The sequence below is a fragment of the Sporothrix brasiliensis genome (assembly GCF_000820605.1).
Source record: "Sporothrix brasiliensis 5110 chromosome Unknown Cont20, whole genome shotgun sequence".
In the NCBI taxonomy this organism is placed as follows: Eukaryota; Fungi; Ascomycota; class Sordariomycetes; order Ophiostomatales; family Ophiostomataceae; genus Sporothrix; species Sporothrix brasiliensis.
In genome coordinates this window covers 3,119,850-3,147,560 of record NW_024467139.1, presented here as the reverse complement: position 1 = coordinate 3,147,560, position 27,711 = coordinate 3,119,850, and the positions used below count along the sequence as shown (strand labels likewise).

The window sequence follows — 27,711 nt, the reverse complement described above, 5'->3', positions numbered from 1 at the left end:
TGGATTCCCAAACCAAGTGATAAGATGCCTTGTGACGCAACTTTCCTGTATCCGTGCGACACAGAGGTCGAGAGGGTGTCGAGGGTATCTAAGGCGACAAGGAGAGAACAGTGAGGAAACGCGAAAGTGGAAAATGCATGAAGCTACCGGCATGGAGACGCTACGCTTACCCACAAGTGGCCGTCGCCTGTTTCCGCCCGCCGTTAATACGTTGCAATTTTGCCTCTCAACGGGACAGGGCTGCTCTGCAATCGCTGAAACCTGAGCGGTGAAATCGAAGAAAACCAAGACATACGATGGATGGAAGCCCTGAAGGGATGTGGAGGATGCCGAAGGAGGGGTGGCGGGTTGTTTGGCCAGCTGGTCGCAGGCTGGCTGAAGCCACAAAACTTGGTTGTAGTGGCCTGAGAAGGACAGCCGTTGGCCAACGAGAAAACAGCCCCATGCGAGGGAGGGTGTGATTGGCGGTGGGCATGAGAGGGATGTGTCGGGTTGCAGGGGTGGTCAAACGGAAGTGGAAGAACGACATGGAGGCATCGAGGGAGAGGGACAGAGGGAGAATCATTGCAGAAAAGGGGGAAAGACAGTGATGCTGCTGGCCAGGCGTTGTAGTCTGGGCCACACTGTCGACAAGCTTCCACTGCACAGGTTGACTGCAGGGCTAAATACGGTGCGTTCGCTGGCGATGCACAGCAGATGCGGGCGGGACACAGGTGTGAGTGGGCTATCGTGCATGGGCGCACCGTTTCTTCGGATGTTTATTTGAGGCTGGAAAAGTACGAACGGAAAAGCAGACGTGTGTGTGAGAGGGAGGAAAGGAGAAGGAGATATGAATTACAGTCATGGAGGAAACTACAGCTCGAGGGCGCAGGAAAGCGCGAATCGCCACAGTCAATGATTGGAAAGCTGTCTCCGTCGCTCTTTCCTGAACACGAGAACGAATCCAATACGCTCAGACTCCCTACCACAGGCAGGTCCCACGTTCCATCGCACTTTCCGCGAATATGATCAAGCTCAACCAAAGCAAGATGAACACAGGACGCTGCGCTGTTGGGCATATTGAGGAAAGACCAGTCCCTATTTTTAACAGACGAAATACAGACACCACGTGCACCGCCGTGTAAAGCAATGTACGCCGTAATAACTTTGAGTGCGTTCCAATGCAGGGTCGCTAAAGCACTTGAAATGAGGCTCAACGGAGCAGCAACGAAAGACAGGATTTAGCATTGCGTTTCTTCTTATCTTGCAAGCATTACGAAATACAATGGCCTTTCTCCTCGGGTTTGGCCAAGAATAACCATTCGTCAGACAGGCAGCTTGCATGCTCTGCACAACATCGAGGAGAGTGACGATGGAGATGCCGCTGCCCAACCTGCATGCGTCCACCATTCTCCGACAGTAAAACACACTGGTTCTCTCTCCATATGACTACAAGTTGCACGGAGTATGTCGTGGCTCGTAAGTACGACGAAGCAAGCTCCAGCAGGTTCAGCCTGGGCACCATCAGACCCGGACGCAGGCACGGTGTCCTGGCGCAGGAAACATAGCGTTCGTACGCCATTGCCAGCTCTGACCAGACGCATTGTTCCTGCAGGCTGTTTGCAGCGGCTTGTGCAATCGACACTCGTTGCGGTATGTTCGGGTACGTTAAGGAGGCAAACGGACACCGTCTGTGCCACGAAGCATGGCAAACGGAATGAGAAGCAATGCGGTGCGCCCAAGTGGTATATCGAAAGTACGGAAGAGAAAGAGGCAGCGAGAACGGAGAGCCAGGGCGATAGGACCACGGGGAAGCCAGGACATCCTAATCTGGTTTCCTGCACCGTCTTTTGTTCGTCTATTCTTGGCCCTGTCGTTGGGCATAAGGCTAACTCCACTTCGACGAAGTTCGACTGGGATCGGCGTCCTTCTCAGGCTTTGGAAGGTGTATGTGCCTTTTTTTTTTGCCTGCAGAAATGGCCAACGGACTACGAGCACTGGCACTGGCCACAGAAGGAATATTGACGGCTGACTATTCCAATTGACGGAATACAAACAGAAACGAACAGATTTGTTCTAAAGAAAGAGAGGATCCTCAAAGTCTTGCTCCTTGAATCTCACAAACTCGTACAACAAGGTACCACTTGGTGGTAATCGTTGAGGTACAGCTTCGGTGCGAGGCACATAGTATTTCTACATTCCTTTGTTCACAAAAGTACCAGCATCCCACCCCTCAAAAGCAAGGACTGCTGCCCCAAGGCAAGCTTTGCATCGCCTCTCAAGAGCTGCAGCATGCGTGACTGAGGATGCTGACGTTCGCTGTCGGATTGGACCTCTCAGTGGCCAGAACGAGGCCGGGGGGCGACATCCTTGGGCACATCCGGCTAGTCTGTGTTTCATGGCTGCAGCTGGGCAGGTTCTGTACTTTCTTTTTCTTTTTCATGTTTGTTTTTTCGTTCAGTCTCTCTCTGACAGAATACTCAATCTCTTCCACCCTCAGGTTCCAGCCTTCCTGCTCTTGCACCGTCTTCCGTCTTCAGTTGTACCTCTCGCATGCAGGTGCCTCATCCAAGACATCACCACGTTCCGTCCATTTGACTGGCTTGGATGTTTCGTTTCACGGAAAGCACCCGAGATGACTGACAGGGCTCTCAGGGCTCTCGGCTGGTGTCTTGCACCGGGACGCCTGCACGGGTTTTAAATTGCAATTTTGGTTTGCGAGTGTAATCAAATGGTTCATGCGGGCACCAATCGTCTGAATCAAGTGAAATTGCAGAGGACACAAGAGGAAACAGAGAGAGAGATAGAAAGGACAGACGACGGTGCCGGCGTTTGTGGAACGGCGACAGTCGAGGATTTCTCCGGCATCATCTCCGCTTGGGCGCACGGGACGAGGAATATCCGTTGCCATCGAATCGACATCGAATCAGAGAACACACATACTGGTTTCTTTACCCAATGTCTCGGCGCTTTGCCTGAAATAAACATACGAAAAGCAAAGAGGACAATACAGCCGTCCTCGTGCGACGAAGCAGCTCAGTACAGTCATGTTGTCAAGCCGATGGCCATTTCAGCAAACACAACCAAAGTTGCACAGGTACGAATTACAGGAGAGAAAGCAAGTCTTAAACTTGTTGAAACGCCATCGATTGACAGTCTGATACACATCTTAATATAAGTCGTAATGGTGAAGCTTTGGTGCGGGTTGGCGGCACCTTCCCCAAACGCGTTGCTGGGCAACTGCCCCACATTTAAACACAATACCAGAAACACGCGCCTCACCAAATTGTCCCCTCCATGTCACAAGTCGCGCTTCGATCATCAACAAAGAGCTCCAGCAAAATCGCCATTCGAAGCGCATCGCGACCTTTTGCCAGCCGGCACACATCACAAATACTACGATACCGACTCATTACACGACAATTACGCAACGACGCAACCATTGAGCTTCCACACCAACAAGCGTCCGACCCTTCACAATGGCGTTCAACCCGCGAATGTCAATTTTGCCGCCGAACCAGCATCGCAGTGCCCGGCCCAAAGACGTGCCCGACCTGCTCGTGCGGCTCACAGACAAGGAGATTGTCGCGTGCGTTGCCGACATGGGCATCCCGTTCTCGGTCGCCGACCTGCAGAAACCGAACCCGCTGCTCGTCCAGAAAATCTTTGAGTGGTTCGCCGAGGAGCTGCTCAACGTGTCGCGCGAAACGGTGGAGCCGGCGATGCGGGCGGCCGCCGAAGAGGTGTGCGGCAGCGAGTACGGCGACGTGCTGATGCCGGCGGACACGCGGTGCCTGATGGGCTTTTGCGCGTCGCTGCGCGTGCTGCTGGCCGAGTGCTGCGTGCGCGACTTTAGCCTCAACGACCTGTACCGGCCCACCTACGAGCGCCTCGTGATGATCCTGAGCTACCTCATCAACTTTGTGCGCTTCCGCGAGGGCCAGGGCCACATTGTCGACCAGCACGCGCAGCGGGGGGCCATGACGCGGCAGCGCGCCGACGAGCTGTACAGCGCGAACCAGGACCTCGAGCGGCGGCTCGAGGCGCTGCGCGCGGCGCGCAGCGCGGCCGAGGCCGAGGTGCGGGAGAAGATGCAGCGCAACGACGCGCTGAAGCGCAACCTGGTGGAACTGCAGCGCAGCCAGCGGCAGGTGGGCGCGCGGCTGGACGAGGCGCGCGAGCGCAAGAAGCAGCTGGTGGACCAGCTCGAGCGTCGCACGCAGTCCAAGGTTGTGCTGCGGCAGGAGATTGCCAAGCTGCAGCCGTACGTCCTGCAGAGCCCGGCGTCGCTGCAGACCAACCTGGCCGACCTGTCCAACACGCTGAGCAACAACCGCGCGCACATTGAGTCGCTCGAGCGGCGGGCGCGCGCCCTGCAAACATCGGCAGACTCGTTCCACGTGGTGGCGGGCGACGTGGCGGCGTGCATCAAGCTGCTGGACGAGATTGGCGCCGAGCTGGGCAAGGAGGAAGAGGACAATGCCAAGAAGAGCCGGCAGCGCGACGCGCTGACGGAGCGCGGCGCGGACGTCAAGGAGGTCGAGCGGGCGGAGCTGATGCTGCAGAAGCAGCTGGCCAAGTGGAACGAGCGCACGGAGAAGCTGCGCGAGCAGAGCGCGCAAAAGGCGCAGGAGGCCAAGGAGAAGATGGAGGAGCTCAAGCAGATCCACCGGACGCTCAACGAGGAGCGCAGCGACAAGGGCCGCGACATTGAGAAGCGCCGCGTGCGCATCGAGCAGACGGAGAAGAAGATGCTGGACCTCAAGGAGAACATTGAGAACGAGGTGCACAACGCCTACGACGAGTACCTCAAGATGGAGTCGCACATCAAGCTGTACATTACGGAGATGGAGCAGACGATGTGAGGGCGCTGGCGCGCGCGGTGGTGTGCAGTGTACGATCTTCTTGGTGCTTTCTGTTTGCTGTTTTCTCTATGACTGATGATGGGCGGATACCATGGGCGCGGCGTTTCGGTTCTTGGGGTGATATAGACTTTAATTTGATAACAAATAATGACTATTCTTATCGACCGCAAGACACAGATGCAAAATTGTACTCGTAGTCCCGGGCCTAGGTGTCCATGTCCTCGTCGGACAGGTCGTCTTCGTCTTCACTGTCTCTGACAAAGGTTTTCTGTGGCTTTTCTTCGACAACGTGGATAGTCTTTTTCACAAGAGAACCATCACCCTTGCCTTGCGCATCTGCCTGTGCTGCTTCTTCCACAAAAGTGTCTGGGCCCTCGTTGGCCTCATCCGTCGCTTTCATGCGTTCAACCTCAACAGGTCCAGTTAGAGCATCGTCGGTGGCAACCGTCTCTACCTTCTCCGCCTTCTGCACCTTTTCAACCTTCTCCTCCGTCTCCTCACTGTGCACTTCCACTTCCTCCTCCTTGACAGACTCCCGAAAGGCAAACCATCGCGCCAGGACAGCTTTGGCTCGTTCTGTCCGAAGCGGATAGCCCGCCTTTTGCAGCTGTCGGCGGGGACCCGTGCTCAACACGGGCATCTTTTCGTCCCAGACGTCTGTGCTCCCTGTGGTCTCGGTGCCTTCCATCTGCCGTCGTCCCCCGTCCACGACCAACACATCCAGCCCCGTCCGCCAGCCTGCCTCCACCAGCACGGCCACCGACGCACTGAGGCCCTGGCTGCTCCACTCGCTCGTGTCCCGGTGCAGCCGCAAAAAGTCGTACACCACCAGAGCCCGATCACCACGACGGGCGGGCGGGGGCGAACCACCGGAGGACACGAGAGTGTCGGCTGCCGGTGGTGCCGTCACGCGGCTCGCTGCCAGGTCGAGGGCGGCCAAGAAGCCACGCAGGTGGGCGACGGTCGGCACAAAAGCGACGCGGATGTGGCGGGCAACAGCAACCTGCAGCAGAGATGCCGTGTGCAAGACGCCGTCGCCGTCGCCGTCGCCATCGTTTCCCTGGCCGGCGTCATCCACACAGCGACGCACAAAGTCGGTGCTGGACGAGCACACGATCAGTGTCGTCGGATGGGCACAATGTGCCAGCACATGGGCCAGCAGTGCCGTAGGGCGTACAGGCGGCACAACGACAACGGGGCTGCCCATGGCGGCAGTTTGGTTCTTCAGTCGGCGTCCGGCGCCGGTTTCATGGTGTCATGGAGGGCAGCGTGCAGAAAGACGTGTATAGTCTATCATTGCGTCGTGTTTTTGTGTGGTTTTTGATGGTGTTGTTTAGTCATCGTAGGTCGTTGGTCGCGCTTTCTCAATCTTGTCGAGCCCCACTAAAACAACAGCTCACGAAGCTTGAGCTCGGTGCACGTGCCTGCCCCAATTGCCCCCACCAAACTCCAAATCAATGCCATTCCGTCATCCAAACAAGGCTTCAACCGATCTCCTCCCAACATCGACAGACACCATCGTAACAAGCACCGGGCGGCACACGACCGCCGACCCAAGGCCCATTGCCTACCCCGTAACGCACCTTCTCCTACTGAGCGGCTGCACCGGTGCCGTGCTGTGCCCGCAGCCATGGAGTCGATCTCGCGCATCTCCAACCTCCTCGAGAGTGGTGCGTCTGCAACCTTTTCCCAGTCCATGTGGCTCTCCTATTCTCCTCCTCCCCCTCCTCCTCTTCCTCCCCTGTGGAGCACTACATGCTGACCAAACTCCGCCTCTTCAGCCCGCGAACTCACACTCGATGCGTCATCGGCTGCCCGCAGCGGCTTTCGCAGCCCTGCACGGCCGCTCGACAGCCGCCAGATCAAGAAGCTGCTCGATAGCCGCGCCGACCGCGACGTGCTCGACGGCCTGCGCCGTGTCACCACGATGGCCTACCGCGGCCAAAAAACGCTGCCGTTCTTCTCGTCCGTCGTCAAGAATGTGGCGTCGCCCAACCTCGAGATCAAAAAGCTCGTCTACATTTACGTCGTGCACCACGCCGAACAAGAGCCGGACATGGCCCTGCTGTCCATCAACACCATCCAAAAATCGCTGTCCGACACCAACCCACAGGTGCGCGCGCTGGCCCTCCGCACCATGTCGGGCATCCGCGTGCCCGTGATCAGCCAAATCGTGTCGCTGGCGATCAAAAAGGGCGCCGCCGACATGAGTCCCTATGTGCGACGGGCGGCCGCCCTGGCGATTCCCAAATGCTACCGGCTCGACCCGAGCCAGCTGCCGTCGCTGCTCGAGTATCTGGGGACGCTGCTGGGCGACAAGCAGTACTATGTGGCAGGCGCAGCCGTGGCCGCGTTCATGGCCGTGTGCCCGGAGCGGCTGGACCTGATCCACCGGCACTACCGCGACCTGGTGCGCAAGCTGGTCGACATGGACGAGTGGAGCCAGCTGGCGACGCTGCGGATGCTGACGATCTACGCGCGCAAGTGCTTTCCGCGGAGGACGCGGCAGGTGGCACAGGAGAGCACGACCACAGTCAGCAGCAACAACAGGCGCAGCTCCAAGACAACGGCGGCACGCACCCTCGACCTGGGCGGTTTCTACGGCGAGCCCGCCGCCGACAGCAGTGGAAGCAGCGACACGGGCCAGGTGGCTACTCCGAGGGAGCCCTCCACCTTCCAGACCGTCGTCGATCTCGACCCGGACCTGACTCTGTTCCTCAACGCCATTCGTCCCCTGCTCCAGAGCCGCAATGCGGGCGTCGTCGTGGCCGTCGCCCGCTGCTACGTGAGTGTCGGCACCGCCGAGTACGTCCGTGATGCCGTGGGCCCGCTCGTTGCCCTGCTGCGCGGACCCCAGGACACCCAGCAGATTGCTCTGTACAACATTGCCTCTGTGTGCCTTGCCTACCCTGCCGACTTTGTACGCTACGCGTCGCGGTTCCTCGTCCGCGCCACCGATCCACCGGCCGTTTGGCGCCTCAAGCTCGAGGTGCTGGCACTGCTTTTCCCGCACAGCCCGGCACCCATCAAGTCGCTGATCCTCAGCGAGCTCGAGCACTTTGCGCGGGGGTCCGACAAGGCTCTTGTACGCGAGGCCGTCCGTGCCATTGGACGGTGTGCGCAGGCAACCGACGGTCCCGGCGGCTCAGGTGGGCAAGCGGACGCGACGACCGCTGCTCGCTGCCTGCGGCTGCTGCTCGCCCAGATCACGAGCCTCGACGGCACGCTCGCGGCCGAGTCGCTGACCGTGATCCGCCACCTGATCCAACAGGACCCGGCAGCACACGCGGCCACTGTTGTACGGCTTGCCAAGAACCTGGACGCCGCAGACGACCCGCAGGCGCGTGCCACGATCATCTGGCTCGTTGGCGAGTTCTCCGGTCTCAACGGCGAGGACAACATTGCCGCCGACGTGCTGCGCATCCTCCTCAAGGACTTTGCCGGTGAATCCGAGGCCGCCAAGCGCCAGATTGTGCTGCTGGCCGCCAAAGTGTACCTGCACCACATCAACCGCGAAGCCGAGCGGAATCCCCCACCTGCACCATCGGACGCCAAGCCAACGCCGTCACCCACACCCTCGCCGCTGGCCGACCTCGTTCCAGAAGGGTTTGCCGACGACGGCGGGTTCGGATCTCCGCCGTCGCACTCGCCTCTGCCCGCCGCGTCGCCGGCCCCCGACGAGTCGGCCGATCACCCCATCCGCCGCCTCTGGGACTACGTTCTCTTGCTTGCGCGCTACGACGTCTCCTACGACCTCCGCGACCGCACCCGCCTCTACCGCGCGCTGCTCGAGGTGCCGCAGCTGGCCACGCTGATGCTGCTCGCACCCAAGCCTGTGCCGCACGCGCCCAGTCCATCCGCAGTGCGTCGCGGGTTTACCCTCGGATCGGCGGCGCTGGTTCTGGGCGCAGGCGGCGATGCGTCCGCCGTGGCCAGTCTCGACAGCACTGGTGGCGGCACCGTCAGCCGCGGTATGCTGCATGGGATCCGGGGCTACGAGCCGCTGCCCGACTGGGTGCGCGAGGGTGACGAGCCGGACGCGCGGCTGCGGGAGACGGAGGAGAGTCTGGCCGCGGTACCGTACGACGACCGTCGTAGCGGCAAATCCGGAGCTGTGCCGGCCGGCGCGGGCCTGGATGCCGCGGCGGCCAAGAGTCGTGGCCCGGTGGTTGGCGGAGCCGCGACCAACGGCGGCCGGGCCGCCGCGAGCAAGCTAGGATCCAAGACACTTGATGATTGGCTTGCCGAAGAAGAGGCCGAAGAAGAAGAAGAAGACGACGATGACGAAGATGACGAAGAAGAAGACAGCAGTGAGGAAGAGAGCAGTGACGAAGGCGACGATGAAGACGAGGGGGAAAGCGAAGAAGAAGAGAGCAGTGAGGAGGAAGACGAAGAGAGCGAGAGCGGCGAGGAAAACGACCGTCTGATGCCGGCGTAGACCGCGTAGGACGAGCATATACAACAAGCATTTGCCTAGACTGGGCATCACATATACAGGAGTTCCGGGACAACCGGCCATTGCAATAAAAGTATGATTTTACGACAATATTTGATGATGCAAGAGTTGTTCCTCGTTGTATAAACAAATATGACGAATGGTTTTCAAAATAGGTTTTCTATTTTTGACAACTTTATTTCAGGCCGTTCATTATTGTTTTTTGTTTTTCTTTACAAAATCAATTTACAAAAATAAATAAAACAAAATAAAAGAACGACAAACTATCATAATGTTCAATCTCATCTACGATCTACAAAATCGACTGCCGATTGTGTAAGCGAGTTCCCATCACGAAGGCCGTAAGATACACCATTTGCTCGAAAGCTCAAGCTCTCTACGACTTATGCACAGCTTGACTCCTGTCTCCTGTCTCGGCAGCGCTCGCTGGATCATTGTCCCGTATCTCCGGCTTCCACCAATAAGCGCTGTAGTGGCCTACCCACCTATGGAGTTTGCTGTTGACCTTTTAGCGGCGAGTCAAACCCTTCAGCGATCCTTCAGCGATCCTACAGGCCTCGCAGGGCAGGTCGAACATGCCTACAAACTGCTCCGGCGATAAATGGTGTTGTCTCCGTTGTCTTGGTCGGCGCTCGGATGCACTGAAAGCCGCGGAAGCACCTCTATTTAGTTGCTGTGTGTCGTATTTCAGCTCTCACGTCAGTTCAAGAAGCTCTGTATTGCTGCTTTGCTTCCCAGCCTCCTGCATCTCACGCTGACCGTCAGACTTCAGTGGTCCATCCTCTGTTATCTCCGACTTCGGGGTGTGCGTAAGATACTAGGATTTTGCGGGTCACTGAGTCGTTCAGGCGCTGGAAGCTCGGGGCGTGGACTTTTGGGCCCGTCGCCTACACCTACACGCGGCCTTATCCAGCGGTCTTAATGGTCCCTGGTTTCGGTGCCAGTTGGTCCCAGCTCCTTGCTGAAAGCCGCCTAGCGCACCCGATGGGCAAGCACCCGTTCCTGTATCGGTGGCGCTGGAGCCACTAAATCAAACGTCTCGATCCGTTTCAGGGCACTCGGCAACCCAGAACGGGGATGATGTCCCCCACGGACAGCCTAAAAATACCACTCACAGCGGCACCATCAGCGAGAGCGGAACGATTTTGAGCAGCCCTTTTGCGACACGGTCGGGTCGCAAGTCCCAAGACCAATAAAAAAGACGACGGTCGCAAACAAAACTTTTGAGATCAAGCAGAGGAGTTAGAAAGCAACAAGAGGCTTGTCAGTATGCATCATCACACAATGCATTTGGATACAATATAGTCTCTCCCTCTCCCTCTCCCTGCTCCTTCCCTCGCTATCTCCTTCCTCTTTCCTCCCCTTCCGTACCTTCCCCGTGTATTCCCCGTTTCCCCGTGCCTTCCCGTACAGAATACGCTCGCTCTTTACTCTCTTATCGGCTATCGTCAACGACACCAGCCACCACTTCACCACTTCGGGGAAACCAACTTCCACACATCCGACGACTGACAGTCGGAGACGACAGCGCTCACTCGTACCGGGATCTTCTCTGCCGTCGACAGAACGAGCACGGGCATTGACTCGCTGTGACGCTTGCATGCGTTGGACGACACCGTGCCGTAACGCATCGCTCGGCTTCGGCTGACGGACGCGGCAGCCGCCGATTTCCTTCTTCTCTTTTCACAACCGCCGCCGCAGCTTTCTCACCATGGCACCAGCGGCTACGGCACCGGTGCTCGTGGCGACCGACGGCCTGGGAAGATCCCGAACCGGCCTCCCTGAAGCCATGGTGACACCCTCGCCGGCTGTGTCTTCGGCACCGTCGTCCTTCTCGGATTCGTCCTCCTCAGCAACATCTTCCTCCCCAGACTCGTCAAGACAGCCGCCGACTTCCACCTCACCACCGTCGTCATTGCAGCCAGACTCGACATCCACACCCTCGAGACCCAAATTACCCACGCCGTCCCTTCCGCCCGCCCATTTGCCCCCGTCGCCATTCCCAAAACGAGCCCCAGGAGGCTCATCTTCCGCTTCCTCCACCTCGTCCACCTCGTCCACCGCCTCCACCGCCTCCACCGCCTCCACGTCTTTTACTACCACCGCTGCTGCCAAGCCCCAGTACAACACCCGACACCTGGGCCTCCGTCTCGCTGCCGACGCCGCCAGCGGTTTCACCGCCGCCGCCTTGGTTGCGCCGATCATCGCCATCATCGACCGCAGCATCATGGAAAACGCCTCGGGCGCCAACTCCCTCGCCGGCTCTCTGCGTGCCTCCTTTGCGACTCTCGTCCGCCGCCCCCAGCAGATCCTGTGGAGCAAACCGTTTGGCCTCATCTGCCTGCTCTACGGCAGCACTTACTTCACGGCCAACGCCGTCGACACCGCCACCAGCACCGCCCACAACCGCCCCGCCTCGCACGTCACCGCCGGCGCCGCCAAGTTTGCCGCCTCGTCTGCCACCAACATTGGCGTCTGCATCTACAAGGACCAGGTGTTTGTGCGCATGTTTGGCCCGCCCGGCGCCGTGCCGCGCCCCGTGCCGCTGCCGTCGTACCTGCTGTTCGCCCTGCGCGACTGCATGACCATTTTTGCGTCCTTCAACATCCCCCCGCGGCTGGGGCCGTACCTCGACGACAAGCTTGGTCTGGGCGGCGAGGCGGCCGCCCGCCAGGCCCTGTCGCGCGCCGTGTCCGGCCTGGCGGTGGCGCAGTTTGCCGCGCCCGCGCTGACCCAGTTTGCCTCGACGCCCGTGCACCTGCTGGGCCTCGACCTCTACAACCGCCCGTGGCAGGCGAGCGGGCCGGCCGGCCATGCCAATGGCCCGGCGACCTGGGCGGACCGGTTTGCCGCCGTGCGCAGGAACTGGCTGGTGAGCTCGCTGGCGCGCATTGGCCGCATTGTGCCGGCGTTTGGTGTCGGCGGCGTGGTCAACATGAAGATGCGCAAGTCGCTGATGACGCCGCTGGAGTAAGGCGGACCTCGGCCGTCGTTCAGCGTCGTTTTCTCTGATCTGATTGCATCCCCTTCGCCTTTCATTTTTTCTTCGTCATTCTCCTCATACATGGGACACGGAAACGGACCAGGCTCATTGAGACCCATGACGGGCGCCATACGCGATTATAGACTCATACACCATTTACACGGTCTCGGATTAGACACACAGGACTTGTCAAGCATTTGTTGTCGTTTTATGGCTTTTCTCTTTATGTTCGTACTTTGTTTTGTGCCCCTTTTTCTTCATACACGCGCTATGCTCTTTCACGATACAACGGCGTCTTCGGACGGAATGCTTCGTAATGAATTGTACTACTAGCTTAAACGTGCACACTCTGGATTCGGTTCTCTCACTTCATTTTATCTCATAATTTGGCGATTTTCTTCTTTTCTGTTTCAGACCATCTCACCACCAGTCATCGATAAAGTAGAACAAACAACGCGCCGTACGCGCCGTTAAGGCGTAAGTTTCAAGAAATTGTCATTGAGTTTTTCTTTGCCCTGCAACCGCCTGCCATATGCCTCGACTATGAGCGTCTCGTAGCCCCCAAGCCTACCCACCGCCGCCCAGGAACTCCGCGCGTTTTTATCGTAACATTCATCTCCCAATCACCTTCCTGTAGGCAAGGCTTTCCTCCCAAAGTATAACAATGCCCTCCTATCCTAGCAGCCAACGCCAGGACCAATAGACGGTCAAGATAAAAAAACAAATGAGAAACAAAACATAGTACAATCTAAACGGGTCAAACGAGAAGCGAAAGAGAGAAAGTAAAGAAGACGAACAACAAGGAAAGAATGAGGAGAACACCAGCTCCTGCATCCTTCAACTCTGCTGCTCGCTCTTGAGCAGCGCCCGTAGACTGACTGCCTCGCGTCGCAGCCGCGCATTGTCCTTTTTGAGCCGCGCCGTCTCCTCCGTCTGTTCCTTGAGCTTGGCCACGAGCTCCTCCTTGTCCTCGCGGCCTTTGCCCTTGAGCGCCCGCACAATCTTGCCGAGCTCCGTGTTGAACTTCTCGTACAGCAGCTCGTTCTCCGCCGTCGCCTCCTTGTACATTTGGTCAATCGCCCGCACCTTGCCCTCGGACGCCTTGACCGTGGCGTCCATGTCGCGCTGCAGCGCCTCTTGGCGGTCGCTGACTTCCTGCAACCGCTTCGGCAGGCGTGCCTCGAGTGCTTGCACCGCGGCGGCCAGCGTCCGGAGATCGACCGTGGTCGAGCCCGGCGCAGGACCTGTACTCGTACTTGGAGCAGGAGGCCCTGCACGGTTCAGCTTTGCCATGTTTTCAGAGATGCGAGACAGCTCCGACTGCAACGACGCGTCAACCTCTTCCACCGCCCGCTTCTCTGACTGCAGGCGCTCACGCAGCTTCTGTGGTGACTGAAGGCGCAGCTTCTGTCCCGTGCCGCCAAGTGTGGATCCGTTGTTAGCAGAGGCCAGCGTGCCGGGTGTCAGCTTGGACGGACTCGGTGGAGGGAGGTGGCTCTGGCGGGTGGGCGACGTTGAGCCCGGCGGAGGCAAGATCGTGCCGGCCGCCCGCGATGTCTTGAGCGTCGGGATGTGCGAGCCACTGGACAAAGTCTTGCTGTGGCCCGGCTCGTGCACGGGCTGCTGCGGGGAATCGCCCGTCGCGATATTTTCCTTTTGGGCCGGGGACTGGAACATGCTGGTCAACTGCGGCGGGGCCTGTATTTGCTGAGCCTGTGTGCTGTTCTGCCGGCCGTGGCTCTGGAATTGTGTTTGTGACAGCGATTGGGGGCTCTTGGGAATCTTGGACGGCGAGGGCGCGCGCGGGCCCACGTTCACCTTCTCGGACGTGGTCTTAGTTGTCCGGAGAGGAATAGGGGGCAACGGGCTGTCGTTGTTCTTTGATACCGGGCTGGGCTGAACATCATCGTCATCGAGGCTCACAACAGCCATCAGACTCTTGAGATCAGACAGCGAGCTGCGGCGCTTTTTCTTGAGCGACTTTTCCGTGCCCGACTTGCCGGACTTGCCGACCCCCGGCTCTGTGTCTGGCTCGCCGATTGTCTCCAACTGTTTATGCGAGCTTGTCGGCCGGTGTGAGCTTGTGGGCCGCTGCATCATGGACAGGTCGTCAAAGGCACCCGCAATAGGGGGACGATCACGCGACGCAGGGCGCCTCATGAGCTTGTTCATGCCCATGGGCGAGTGGTTGCCCATATCAATGGACCGAGAGCGGTTGACGTAGCTGGCCGACGTCGCCTTGGACAAGCTTGAGCTTTCGCCCGTGGCCGGGTTCCGGTGGTGCTTGCTGAGACTCCGCCACATGGACGGGCGTTCCGACGTGGAATCCGCAAGACCGCTTGCACCGCTCACCATGTTCTCCAGTCCTCGGTTGCTGCTGCTATTTTGTCGAAGCAGAGATTCGAGGCCAAACTTTCGCCGGAGTGACGAGGTGTTGGATGTCAGTGAGCCTGTTGCAGATTTGTGGCTCCGGGCCACAGACGAGTTCAAGGACTCGTAGGCGGAGCTGCGCAGTTGGATGCCTGAGCCAAGTCCAATCTCGTCAAAGATGCGGTCGCAGTCTTGGACAAGGAGGTCGAGCAGGTTGATGTAGTTGTGCGGATCTCCGTTCCCTGCAACCAGGAGCTCCGCGAAAGCCAGAGTCAGGGCACCGCGGTCGCCGTCGTCGCTGCACCCGTCAAGGAGGTCGGCTAAAAGCTTGATCAAAGCTGTAAATGCACGCCGATTCTGTGGTGCCATATCGCCGAACAGGTAGTTGACAAAGTCGGCAAAATCGCCTGGCACCTTGCGAATGGCACGTTCCTGCAGAGCGTCAAGTGACTGGATGGTCATGATGGTTCCCATCTGGTCGCGCCAGGCGATGCGTGTGAACTTTTCAAAGGCGGCAAAGACAACCTCGGGCATTAGGTCCGAGGAAGACTCCCAGTCGTACGGGCTCTCGTTCAGCCTGTTGTACAGCAAATTGACCGACAGCTCGTCGGCAGAACTGGAACTGCGGCCGAGCAAGGTCCGAGCAACAAACTGGCCCTTCCGCGCCTGAAGAGCGGCGACGTATCCAGTAAAGGTTTGCTCCAAGCGCACCAGGGGGTTCTCCGGCCGCGACGCATCGCCACCAAAAGTTGCACCGCCAGTACGGTCCCGGATTGACCCGCTGAGGGATGCTGCGTCAGCTTGAGGTGGCTGTGTTGGGCGGCTGCTGCTGGATTGTGACCGCTGCATACGCATGGAGCCATATATGGTTTCGGATAGGGTGGTTGTGCTTGTGTTAGCAACGGCGGCTACAGCCGGTGGAGCGTTGTTGCTAGCAACATTGGTCGTGCTGCCACCACTCAGGAAGCTCGACAACAGCTTGACGGGAGACGAGCCAAGGAACGACTTGGTTTTCTCGGCACGATTGCCAAACTTGAGCGAGCGCAGTGTCTTGGTGTGGTACGAGACAAGAGCAGGGACCAGCTTGGGATTGGACGGGTTGTACTGAGAGCTCATGAGCTGGATGATGCGCCGCGCGAGAGTCGGCAAGAAGTCATCTTGGGCAATGTCATCCGAGTACCGCTTGCCATTGAGGCCGACCGTGTTCATAATCAGGCGCTTCTCTCCGTTGCCGTAGCTGCCCCGGCTGCCCGTGCTGCTGCGGCCGACGTCCGTTCGCACCTCAATGACAATCTCGACACCGTAGTGGCCGACAGGAGCGCCTTTAGTGCCCAGGTGATTGTCGAAGACGACGCGCACAGGGGCGGGCTCCCGGCGGCCCTCGATAAGCTCTTCGGCGGCCTCTTGGAAGACGGCGGCATGGAGGCCCATGTTGTTGTTCTCGGGAAGACGAACCGAGCGGAGCGACCAGGTGGGCGTCTCACGCTCAGCCTCAGAGAAACGTCCCTCAATGCGAGCTTTGACGAGGTCCTCGCTCCATCGCATAGCCTTGGCCTCAAACGACTCTTGGAGGACGAAGCAGCGCGAGGTAATGGCCTTGCTGGCCATGTAGTCACCTGAGTGTGCGCTCTTCATCTCTTGCGTCGAGGTCATCCACACAAGACGGCTGTCTGCGGATTCCGTGAAGCACACATCGGCTAGCTGGTGCCACCCACTGAAGGCGAAGTCGTACGTTCCTGGGCCGCCTGCTGCGTTGGTCATGGACACCAATAGGCCGGCCGGCGACGGTTTGTCAATCTCGCGCAGGAGGTCGCGGCCCGTGAACGTCGTGCCTGCCTTCTTCTTGACAACAATGAGACAGTCGCTGAAGAGCAAGAAGAGGCCAGCACGATCCTGGATACCGATGCTGTGCGCATCAGCATCGTAGGGGGCGGCCAGCTCGACAAAGTCGGCCGCTAGAACCAGACGGCCCCGTGGCTCGAGGTCCATGGGCCAGCACTCGACCAGATTGCGCAACCGATTGACGACATGGGGCTTGTTGTCAGACGGGTCGTCCATGGAGCAAATGTTTGTGATGATGTCGCGCGCCTTTAGCATCAACTGCAGGGCTGGGTGTGTGATAGGCAGGCAGCCGACAATCTGGTCGATGAAGAGGCTATAGCGCGGTAGGCGCTGCACGGGTTCGATGAGGATAGAGCGCAACGCCTGCTCACCGGTGGTTTGCACAACACGGTCCCGGAAGCTGGACTGGTTGTTGTCGAGAAAGCTGCTCAGCAGCTGTGGGAAGTTCTGGCTAGCACGAATGTAGTCTTGGTAGCAGTCGGTGAACTTGGGAAACCATTCGAGGAAGGTTTTGGCCATGGCTAAAGCACCGCTAGGATCCTTGACACGGACGGAACCACCACCACCACCACCACCACCAGGGGCGTGGGAGTTGACCAGCATGGTACGTGACGAGGCCGACCCAAATGTGTATGGTATGTCCAGGTCGCGCACCGCATCCTCCTCGGTGTCGTCCATGACACGGCGCAGGTCCTGCATAAAGGCCGAGTTGATTTGCAAGATGTGATCTGCAGAGCGCGGGAAGAGACGGTCGACGTCTTCCATGGACGGACTCGAGCTAGACGCCGTGCGGTCCTTGGCCTTCTGGCGGAAGTCATCGGCAATGTGTTTAACGAGCTCATTGAGCTTGAGCACGTAGCGCTCCTCGGTGTCCACCAGCTCGCCCATCTGCATGCGCAGCTCGACCTTTTGGTCCTTTGTAAAGGCCTTTGTGCGGTGGTTGAGCGAGCTGGGCCGCGACGGCGCGCGGCGCAACTTGGATGTGGGAAGGAAGACGGGCTCGCCGAAGAGCTTGACGAGCGGAGTGTAGGCCGGATCATACTGGCGCAAGGTCGGGTCAAGGATCACATCTTCGTCGTCATCTTCGACGGCGCCGCTGGCGCCGTCGCCGTCGAGAGAGGGGAGTCGAATGGCTCCGGGTGGAAGGACAAGGTCGAGATCGATGTTGCTCACGTGCTGTGTCTGCAGCGCACACTCGAGGGCGCGCAGGTGCTCGTCTATGTTGGTCTCGACGCAGGCCATGGCTTTGGCGAGGTCTGCGGCATGTTGCTCGCCGAAGAGGGCCGGCGCCGAGCCCGGACGGCGCCCGCGTGTGGTTGGGTACTGGTTGCGCAGGTAGGTCTTGACGGACTCTGGCAGCTCGCTGAAGTACTTGAAGAGGGAGAAGGCGAGGCCGCGGCAGATTTCGTCGCCTTGGAACTCGCGGGGCAGGTGGGTCACGACGCTATAAAAGTCGGAGCTGGGCGAGACGGTGAGGCGGGGGAAGGACTGGAAGCCGGCGGGTGAGTAGATGTGGACTTGGATGCGCGAGCTGTTGTGTGTGAAGTTGGCGGTGGTCGAAGGCCCGTGGAAGGCGAGGACGGGCAGGTGGCCGAGCAGAGGGTCACTGGCATGGTAGAGCGTGATGGTCTCTGGCGAAAGGGCCAGCTCGTCGGTGACGCGCACCATGGCGACGACGTGCGACGGGGGCTGGGAAGAGAACGCGCGCCTTGGTCGGAGAAAGCGGGAGGGGAGGCTAGACGACCGTCATGGGCTTGGTGGGATGGCACTGTGATGCAATGCGGTCGGATGCGAGGCCCAGGTCGGCGATCGCAGATTCGACACAATGAAAAAGAAAAAGATGCGCAGGTGAGGAATGTCGAATAGAATGGGTCAAAGGCGGCCAACTGGGTCGCAACCAAAGGCGGTCGAGCTTGGCCGACTCGAGCGGACCACAAAACAAAGATATAAATAAAACAGGGGGGTAGAAAGTAACAAGGGGACGAGTGGCCGCAACAGGAGAGCTGAAGAGGGAAAAGAGGAAGGGGAATAGAGACACAAAGAGTGGGCCCACAGGTCTCTTCCTTGTTGAGGTAAACACCAGCAGGCGGGGCTGGACAAGTAGGTGGTCTACGGACGATACAAAGGCGAACAGAAACCTTTGATGTCGTTCGTGCTGCGTCAAGTAGTACTTTCTGTCTGCGTTTTGTGTTCGTGCGCTTGTCTGTCCAACGTGACGTCGTTGTGCCGAGTGTAGCCCTCGTCGCGTAAGCTCGCGATGTCAACAAAGCGGACGGCGTGCGAGAGACGGCGGAGGATGTCAAGCTGCAGCCGGGCAAGCCGCGATATGAATGAAAGAAGAGGGAAGAAGTCGACCTTGAAGGTAGAGGAAAGCAATCAGAAGCAAAGAAAGATCTGGGGTGGACGCGGTGGACACAGCGTGGAACGGTCGATCTCGCCCCATATGACCGGCCCGATCTTAGCAGAAAAGCAGTGATAATAGCAGCGACGACCTAGGCTGGGGCAGGGGGTTGGTTTTCCCAGGTCAATGGCCCGTCTGGTTCTGTTGGTGAAGCGAAACAGCCCGTGTCGACCTCGTGGGTTCGGTTGGCCGGAATGGAGGTTCGTTTGAACGGCCCATTGATTGACGGAGAACGCCTTTAATGTCCTTTTCTGTATTCCTCCTCACTGCCGGCCGCACTTTCCCTGTGTATTGAATTTCGCCGTCGTTCCTGCCACCCTACAGTGTTTTCCTTTTTGCACTGCCGCTTGGGTGCGGAAAGAGCGCGTCGAAAGGAAAGTACGGGGTATGCTCCTGCTCTGAGGTTGTTGAACCTATCGCAGCTCTTGCTTGCTGTGGCAGAAAACGGCACAACTGGACCCCGCGCCTGGGACTAGTCTGTTTCGCGCGAAAAGTAAACAGTGGAATGTCCGCCAAATGGCAGGAACGCGTGCGCCGAGGACGGGACGAAACCACTACTACGACGCGCTAGTGTTCAGATTTGGCGCGCCATTCTTTCTGGGCCCGTATCCTTTTGCTGCATATGACGCATCTTAAGCGAAACCCCAGGTGAACCCACAGTCCACGCCGTGCCGTGTCTCCAGCCTCTTTATTATTCTCGTCTCTATATCACGGAGGGCAGTTAATATATAGTTGACCGGGATTTCCTGCCACTTTTCTTTCTTTTTTCTTTCTTCCTTGTTGCTTTTCTCCGTGTCTCATCCTAGTGGCTACATACTCGTAGTGTCCCTCTGTTTTGCGGGTAGTTGCATATTCGTGTAAGAGCACAGCAGATACCTGCATCGGCGCCGCATATTGTGTAAAGTGAGAAGGAGGATACGAGAAGACAAAGCGAGTGATTGTTCGTATTGGAGGATGATTTTTTACCTCGAGGGGTCCGTAATGCAACTTGGAAGGCACATATGTTGTCGCGTATTTCTAGTACTAACCGCCAAAAGGTAGACTGGCTTCAAATGTGGGGCAACCTTGACTTTACTTCTTCCCTTTACAAGTGGCACACTCCGAACAGACACCACATCGACTCTTTCTGTACACACACCGTACCATGTCCTCACAAGAGCTGTCCTCGGCCATTCCCCTGGTCCACGCGTCCGACGGCATCGGCTACCGGCTGATCGAGCTACCAGCCGAGCTTGTCGACGACCACACGCGGTAGGTCCACCGGCCAGGTATCACGTCTCCCTCCTCTCGGTTCGAGCTCCCACTAATGACAGCCACAGGTGGTCCCTGTCGTCCTCGGCCGACGGCTTGGCCCGCCTCAAAGCGGCGGGCCGGACGTACGCGCTGCGGCAGAAGAACACGTCCAACGCGCTGGTGCTGCTGCGAGAAGGTGCAGACCCCGACGCCAACGCAAACGCAGACGCAAATGGAGGACTTCCCAAGCCCACCGTGTCCGCCATTGCGACCGTGCACGAGACGGTGGAGCTTATTGAGGAGCAGGAACCGGCCACGTCGACCTCCCAAGCACCCAAACCGGCAGCGGCGCCGGCCCGCGGCAAGTGGCACGCGAAGTTTGGGCGCACACGGTAGACAAGCCTACACGATCTGATCTTGCTCGTACGTATTTCGTGTCTATGAATTGTGGTGATTTAAGCGCATATGGTTTTCTAGTTACGATTCTATTCTTTTTCTTGTTGTATGGAGACAATAGATGGAAAAGAGACGACGGGTATATTAACCAACTATCTAAGTAATGGACCAAAAACATCCTTTGCTAAATGCAGTATTTGACCAAGGAAGGGAAACTGGAAGAAGTTTGACAAAGGAAAGGGCCAAGGAAAAGGCGAATGAACACTCGGTGACGGCCATCTATACATAAAGGAAAGACAGAAGCAAAATATAAATGACATGGCCCAGACAATGTATGTGCTGAGGCCATATTGATCGCGGCAAAAGACAGAACGCTCAAGATGAAAAAAAATAGATGTCAAAACAAAATTGCAAAAGATGCTGCACCAAAAAAAAAAAAAAAAAGGAATTCCAAACGTCGTTCATCGTGGTGGTCGCAGAATTTGGGTTTGACTTTGCGCAAGCCCCGCAAGCCACCTCTGCTCCATGTTTCACCCACACTGCACGAGCCTCTGCTGCCCCGGCGGAGCGTTCTCCATTACAAACGACTTCTGCACCCAAAGGAACTGGTCGCCACCTGTCGGGTCTGCTGCACCCGGGGCCACACTCAGCGCTGATTAGCTGCCCGCCGTTCGGCATCTTCGTTCTTACGGCGGCTCTCGTCGGCCGCCACCTGTTCGGAGACCTGGAATTTCAGATGGTCAATGTGGACATCCGGGTTGTTCTCGATCGCCTTTTGACGGGCCGCCTCCTCGGCGTTGAGCACTTCCACTTCGTGGCGTTCCTCGGCACTCTCAAACAGCGGGCAGTTGCCCGCCTTTCCACCACGGGAAGTGTCATCAAAATGCGAGTAATCGCACGATTGGTGACAGACATAACACTGCACATTGGAGCAACCGGCACGCGTGCACGTCATCTTGTTGCAGCCGAGCTCCTTGATGAAAGGTGTGCCACCTGACGAGAAGTTAGCATGCGTGCCAATAAACGCGGAACAATAGCAGCGGCCACTAGGAAGGATATACTCACATTTGTTGCACTTGCGGATCATGGCCAGTGACATCGCCTCCTCAATCGTCAGACGCACTGCTGCTCCCTTATCCTTCTCGACCTCGTCGCAGCTCTTGGGAATATGCGACTCTTTGCGGCACAGACGACAGGTGACGGCCTCGCACTCGGAGTTCTGGCATGCAAACTCTTTGTTGACCTCCACTGGTGGGTATTCAGCTGCATAAGGGCAAAAGGGGCATGTTTCGAGGTTCTCGATGCCGGCGACACGCAGGACAAACTCTTGCTCGATGCTGTCGAGGGCCATTGCCGTCTTCGGGTCGAGGAAGCGGTCGCGCTCCGCACGGGAAAAGCCTGCCTTGCAGCCGTCCATGGACATGCACGCCAGCTCGTACTTGGAGAGACCGATTTGGGTTTCCGCCATGCGCCGCGCGCAGTCGACACAAAACCACTGTGAATGTTAGTTAATATACTCTTATGCCACATCGCATAATACCGGGGGAGAGGGGATCAACGTACATGTATAGTGGAGGCATTGCAGTGCACCATGCGGTTCATGGGGAAGTCTCCGAAGCAACACTCGCAATCCTTGATGGTTCCGTCCTTCTTGGCCTGCTCGATATTGGCAGCTTCGCTGAGTTCCCGCTGCCTCTCCTCGTCGCGCTTCACTTTACGGAGCTGTCGAATTTTGAGAGCCGCAAGGTACTCCTCCAGGGCGTCCTTTTTAGACTCCGACTCCTCAATACGGATCATCCCTGGCAGGGATTCCATCGAGTAGACCGGATTTAGCTTGGTCTTTGTCTTCTTGAATACGAATCCCAGATGCAGCGGGCCCTTGTGAACTATGTGCTCATCGAGGTCGAGTAGGGCAAGCAAGAGGCAGTCGCCGTGTTTAGTCAGCTGCGTGGTGATGAACTTATGGGGCACATATGGGTATGCCTGTTGCAAAAGCGTGCGAGCTGTTGGGGTGTACGCGCCCACCATGTGCCTGCTTCGACGTTCGTCGCTGTTGAAAAATCGAGCGGCACGCTCTTCTCTCTCTTTTACACTCAAGCTGCTGTCATCGATGTAATCGATTGTAAAAGCGTTCGTCGCGGCGGTAACGCCATTCGCAGTCGCATCCACTGAGCTCGTCACGCGCTTCCGCTTCAAATCCGCTCTGCGTGGATACGAGGGACCGTCGTCGAGTTTGTCGAGGATGTGGCTGACCACAGACTCATAGTCATAGGCCAAGCTCTCGCATGTTTCTTGGACGTAAACAGGACAGATGTCGGGGAAGAGTTCTAGAACAGCGATTGTACAGGCGCTTTTGATGCTCTCTTCAAAAGACACTCTACCTAGCTCAGCAACAGCTTCAGGGTCCTCCGCTGGGGCTTCGGCTGGAACTGGTGCATCGTCGTCGGGTACAACAATGACGGGATCAGCTTGTCCCTGTTGCCCATCAAGTGCTCCTAGCGGATCACCGGCGAGCAGTGCTTCTGGTTGTCCTTGCATGACTTGCGCAGGCGCGGGTTCGTGAACCGGTTCAGGTGCGTGTGCAGGTTGGGCAAGTCCCTCCACCGATGGATTTCGTGGAGCCTCAGCCGGGATATGTTGAGGTGAATCTGGGGCGGCAGCCGCAGGAACAACGAGGAGGATGTCAGGTATTGGTGGTTTCTGAACGACGGAGATGATGGGAATGCCCGGATGTTTTGATTTCCGCCGGAACGGTAAGTTGACAGGGAATCGTTTGCGTTTCTCGTCCTGGTGGGAGAGGGCTTTGGTCCCCACACAAAGTATGTTTCTCATCCTGACGTCGGCCCGGCCCCCAAAGTAAGGACACAAATGTTAGCCAAGGGACCCCACAGCGAATATGAGGTAGAAACCGTGGTTAGTGAATAAACGAGAGGCTGCGAAGATCCTGTACGGAATGAGACAATGGAAAGTGAAGCGATATTGTTGGTGGTGAGAGTGAGTGAAAATAAAATGTTAAGCGCTCATGTATGTGATGTGTGTGGGGGAGAATATGCTCTTTGTCGACGTAGGCAAAACAATATCGAGAAATAGCGAGAACTATTACCAGGCAGCGAGCGACAAGAGAGAAATATGTAGGCTGGACGAAAAAGGGAACCATCGACGGCTGACTGCTGTTTAATCACTTGAAAATAGGAGGCCAACGCTGGGCAGTATCTGGTGCAGCATAATACTAGAGATGAAAGCCAATGCAGACAGTGAAGAAGAATTTCGACAAAGGGCGAAACCAAAGACAGAAGATAAGTATATAGAATTGGGGGACGAAGAGACTGGTAGAGCGAGGCTAGCAAAGGAGACATCCAAGGGCTATCCCGGAGAATGAGTAACAGCGAGCGCGGCAAATACGGTTGGCAAATATGAGTCGCAAGGCTGAACCCGTGATGGATCTCTGTCGGTAGTCGTGCTGTGCTGGGGGAGGAGAGGGGTAGTGAGGCGACCTGAGGCAGCTTGCGGCTACTTGAGGCCTGGCAAGGCGACACTGGGCAATGGCGGAGTAGTGGAGGGGGGAATGTTGGACATAGCAACAGATATGGCGGAAGCATAAGGGCGAGATGAGATAAGGAGAGGAGAGAAGAGATCGTGGAACGGGCGAGGCCAAGTTGACAAAATAAAAGGGAAGCGCGACACAAGAATGTAAAAATGGAAAGCGTGACTGTACTGTCGCACTTGCCGAGACACGTCTGCGTAAATATAACGACGGTGGACGAAGAAGGAAGGAGGGGATCGAGGAGTGGAGGGAAGGGAAGGGAAGGGAAGGAACGGTGCAAGGAGTATTGGTAGAGGAACACAGGATGTGGGTGGGAGACTGTATCACTCGTGTTCTGGTGTATACCGACAAATTAAGAATGCAGACAGACAAATTAGAAAGGTACCTACGGAGCCGACAGAATGGGGGCTGTCTGCGTTGTACGCGGCGCAAGGAGCAACGGAAACGAGGTTGATTAGCCCGGAGGCGGTCGTACGCAGACGAAATGTTGACGATTTGGAAGTATTTTATCTCTGGAAGGAGCGATCGTGGGATATTCGAAGACGGAAGGAGAAAACCAGGAAAATACAGCAAGAGACGAGAAGGAAAGAGCGACGGAAGAGCCCGAAGATGAGGAACGAGAGAGGCTGAGATCCGACACTTTGACAACCGGGACGCTGTCTGCTTCACTCGGTTGATCAAAGGGGACCATTCGTATATGATCACGAAGAGATGCGAAACAGAGAAAGACAGAACAAAGCCAGAGAGTGGCAAGTAGGAGCAACAAATAGTGCGTCCTTGTCCAGGAGCAGTTACAAACGGTAAGAGTAAACAACCCAGGCAGTACATTGCAGAAGCCGCAGCCGGGCACCACAAGGCCGGCGCCACACTGCAAGATTGCAAGATGGAGAGGAAAGAGCTATGCTGCCGCCTGTGAAAGAGCGACAGCCTGGCGACCATGGCTTCGCTGGCAAGAGCAATGGCTGCTCTCTGGTGCATCTCGACAAGTGCCCGAGCTACTTACACCATCGTCCCATGTATGACCCCACTTTAAGCAGCCAGGACTCTACGAGCAGTGGGCCTTGATATACAGGCGAATCCAGTGTGCTTACAGACAACCAATACCATAAAGACTATGTTGTATTTACACACGTATTGGATTGGACACCGACAGACAGGCGTCTGGACTGGATATTGCAGACCAGACTAGCGCTGGGGGCGGGTCGTGTAGTGCTGCAGCTTGACGGCTTCCTGCTGATTGCGCGGGTATTGAATTAATCTCTAGTTTTCTGAGGTGTCATTCCTACTTGTTGCAGGCCCTTTCTTTCGAAAGCAGCCGCTCACAGCCAATGAACAAGTGCAGGGGAAGCTTGGAGGGTGGGTGGCAGGAGGGGCACAGGGGCCAGGCAGGAAAAGGAAAAATGCAAGACATAAAGCAGAAAAGAAAGAAAACCACATTACGGAGTACATGGGGTTCGAGATAACACGTTCCGAGCCAGACAGGTCGCGAAAATGAGCCAACGGGAGCCGGTTGCATCAGCGAGACACACTACTACTCATCATAGCATCATGTGGCTGTCCGATAAATAATAAATGCAGACAGCGCCGATGTACTCCGTACAAATAACGCGGGCGTGGGGCGAGAACAGACACTGTGCAGTTTGCGTTTCTTGAAGGATTTCGTACATAACCGACCAAAGGTCATTGTTACGCAGAGAGGTGAGAGAACCAAAAAAAAAAAAAAAAAAAAAAAAAAAAAAAAAAAAAAGAAAAAAAAAAAGAAATAAAAAGGGAAAAGCCACTAGGGACGAAACAGGCCGTTGGTAATTGTCATGGTAGGACAGCACGAAAATCGAGAGGGAATACCATGCAGGATTTAACGAACACGAACGACGGACGGAGACCGACAGCCTGGCCACAGCTTGAAAAGGGGGGGAATGCAGAAGCAGAAGTGGACGACTAGACAACACAACGCTCGGTCTCTCGATTTGTGATTCAGGCCAGGCTGACCGGGAGCAGGGGCCTGTTGGCCAGTCTCGCCAAGGCAGCAAAAAGGCAACTGGTTTGTTTAAGATCCCGAGAGTTTTATTGTGGGCATCGGGGCGGAGCAAACTGGAGCTTCTGGCGGCCTTCTAGAAGATGCGAAGCTGCCAAAGGACATGAATCCGACAGCTTGTCTCGACGTTGATCTGTGGATTTCGAGCAACGGTGTAGCATGCGTAGACATCAAGACTGAGCATAGAGGAGGGGCGTAACAGAGGCACGCATTCCTGTCAAGTCCTATAGTGAGCTTAAGCTGCAAGTTGACCAAACGGGAAGAGAAATGGGCTGGAACGGTTACAATCACGAAGAGGTTTGGTGAGTGCTCACCCGAGCCAACGTGTTCAGTGACTTGACGTCAATAATATGAGACAAGAAACATTTCATCACAATTGTATATATACTTACTGTAGCGTATAATAAGGATAGTGGCATAGGTAAATATACCTATGTCTCTGGAAGGCTTAGCTGCGGGAGTTGCCCCATGGCCCACTAAATTTTCAAGGTGCGCGCAGCGTAATGATCCCATGAAGCACGTCCAAAGCGCCCGAGGATGAAGAGCGCATTCTGTACAATATACGTGAAAGCAAAGTAGGGATACTGAAAAGATGAAAGTAAGGAATGAACTTGTCGTGAGGTTTCTGGGGAAGCAACGATGCGAAGTAACCGATGCAGCCGCTGGGGTGGACATGGCAACTGTGCCGCTCGAGGCCAGGCCAATGCCAGACACGAGACAATTGCAGGGCAGGGGCCGCAGACCGCACGCTGGGGCACACGACCAACTTTCACAAGCCAAATGAAAACAACGACCGGCATGCTGTGCGCGTGTTCATAGGACTTTGGTTGTAGTTGCTGGTAGTTGTTGGCTCTTTCCTGTTCTACAGATCAGTGTTGTTTCCTGAAATGGCTAGGTAGTTTTGCGGTCGCCTTCTTTCCCATGACCATGTTAGTGGTTTCCAGGGCAGGAAGGCAGCCTGTGTCAGCCTGGTATGCGATCCCGATCGTGCCTGCGCACGGCGTTGCCTCTGCTTGATTTGTCGCCCTCCGGTCGGTCTCTCCTGCCCAGGGAATAGAAATGTTCGAGAATAAACGCCGGCCAGGACCTGCTCTTTCCTCGGGCTGGTCGTCCGCACCTTCCTCATGGTATTTGCAAGCACTGGGATTTCGTACGGTAGTTTCTTCTGGCCAGGCGAAGAGTGTGGACTTGCATGCTCCAAACAGGCTTAGCGGGGCGCTAGTCCAAGGCACACTGCCATCCATTTCTTGACAGCCTCGTTTTCAACCACGTCGCATCTGGGAGCAAATGCTTGTCTCGTCGCTCCGACTGTCCGTTTATGAGTTAACATCATCTTTGACCAGCACGCACCACTTTGGGCTGACCGATTCGGCCGTGATGGAGCTGCATGTCGATGCAACAGACCCTCACCTCGTTTTCGACTATTTATTTGTCTTGACTCCTTTTGGGCTGGCCTCATCGTCTGTGTCTTTTCTCTTTTCCGGTTTGAATTAATAATACCAGCGAGGCATTGCCAATGGAGCCATGTGGCCCAAGGCTGACCCCCAGGGACATCCAGGGCCATCGGACAGTGCCGCCGATCCGCCCACCCATTGTCTTTCGTTTCG

The 27,711-nt window shown here is 56.8% G+C and overlaps 6 protein-coding genes across 6 annotated transcripts; 4 read left to right on the top strand and 2 right to left on the bottom strand.

Annotated features, from left to right (window-relative positions):
- Window positions 1–3,458: 3,458 nt before the first annotated feature.
- Window positions 3,459–6,133, top strand: SPBR_06612 (kinetochore protein nuf2; the record flags this gene model as incomplete). The annotated part of the gene is made up of 2 exons (XM_040764868.1): window positions 3,459–4,840; window positions 5,452–6,133. 2 exons carry the CDS (start codon window positions 3,459–3,461, stop codon window positions 6,131–6,133), a joined length of 2,064 nt encoding a protein of 687 aa, XP_040616859.1.
- Window positions 6,134–6,474: 341 nt separating this feature from the next.
- Window positions 6,475–9,282, top strand: SPBR_06581 (uncharacterized protein; the record flags this gene model as incomplete). The annotated part of the gene is made up of 2 exons (XM_040764837.1): window positions 6,475–6,514; window positions 6,626–9,282. The coding sequence occupies 2 exons, from the start codon at window positions 6,475–6,477 to the stop codon at window positions 9,280–9,282; spliced, it is 2,697 nt and encodes an 898-aa protein (XP_040616858.1).
- A 1,729-nt stretch (window positions 9,283–11,011) lies between these two features.
- Window positions 11,012–12,274, top strand: SPBR_07359 (uncharacterized protein; the record flags this gene model as incomplete). The annotated part of the gene is made up of 1 exon (XM_040765613.1): window positions 11,012–12,274. The coding sequence occupies one exon, from the start codon at window positions 11,012–11,014 to the stop codon at window positions 12,272–12,274; it is 1,263 nt and encodes a 420-aa protein (XP_040616857.1).
- An 846-nt stretch (window positions 12,275–13,120) lies between these two features.
- Window positions 13,121–18,163, bottom strand: SPBR_06340 (RhoGEF group protein; the record flags this gene model as incomplete). The annotated part of the gene is made up of 1 exon (XM_040764597.1): window positions 13,121–18,163. The coding sequence occupies one exon, from the start codon at window positions 18,161–18,163 to the stop codon at window positions 13,121–13,123; it is 5,043 nt and encodes a 1,680-aa protein (XP_040616856.1).
- A 1,877-nt stretch (window positions 18,164–20,040) lies between these two features.
- Window positions 20,041–20,525, top strand: SPBR_07949 (uncharacterized protein; the record flags this gene model as incomplete). The annotated part of the gene is made up of 2 exons (XM_040766202.1): window positions 20,041–20,147; window positions 20,216–20,525. 2 exons carry the CDS (start codon window positions 20,041–20,043, stop codon window positions 20,523–20,525), a joined length of 417 nt encoding a protein of 138 aa, XP_040616855.1.
- Window positions 20,526–21,171: 646 nt separating this feature from the next.
- On the bottom strand, window positions 21,172–23,063 carry SPBR_06930 (ring finger protein; the record flags this gene model as incomplete). Its single annotated transcript, XM_040765186.1, has 3 exons — window positions 21,172–21,518; window positions 21,591–22,020; window positions 22,089–23,063. 3 exons carry the CDS (start codon window positions 23,061–23,063, stop codon window positions 21,172–21,174), a joined length of 1,752 nt encoding a protein of 583 aa, XP_040616854.1.
- Window positions 23,064–27,711: the final 4,648 nt, after the last annotated feature.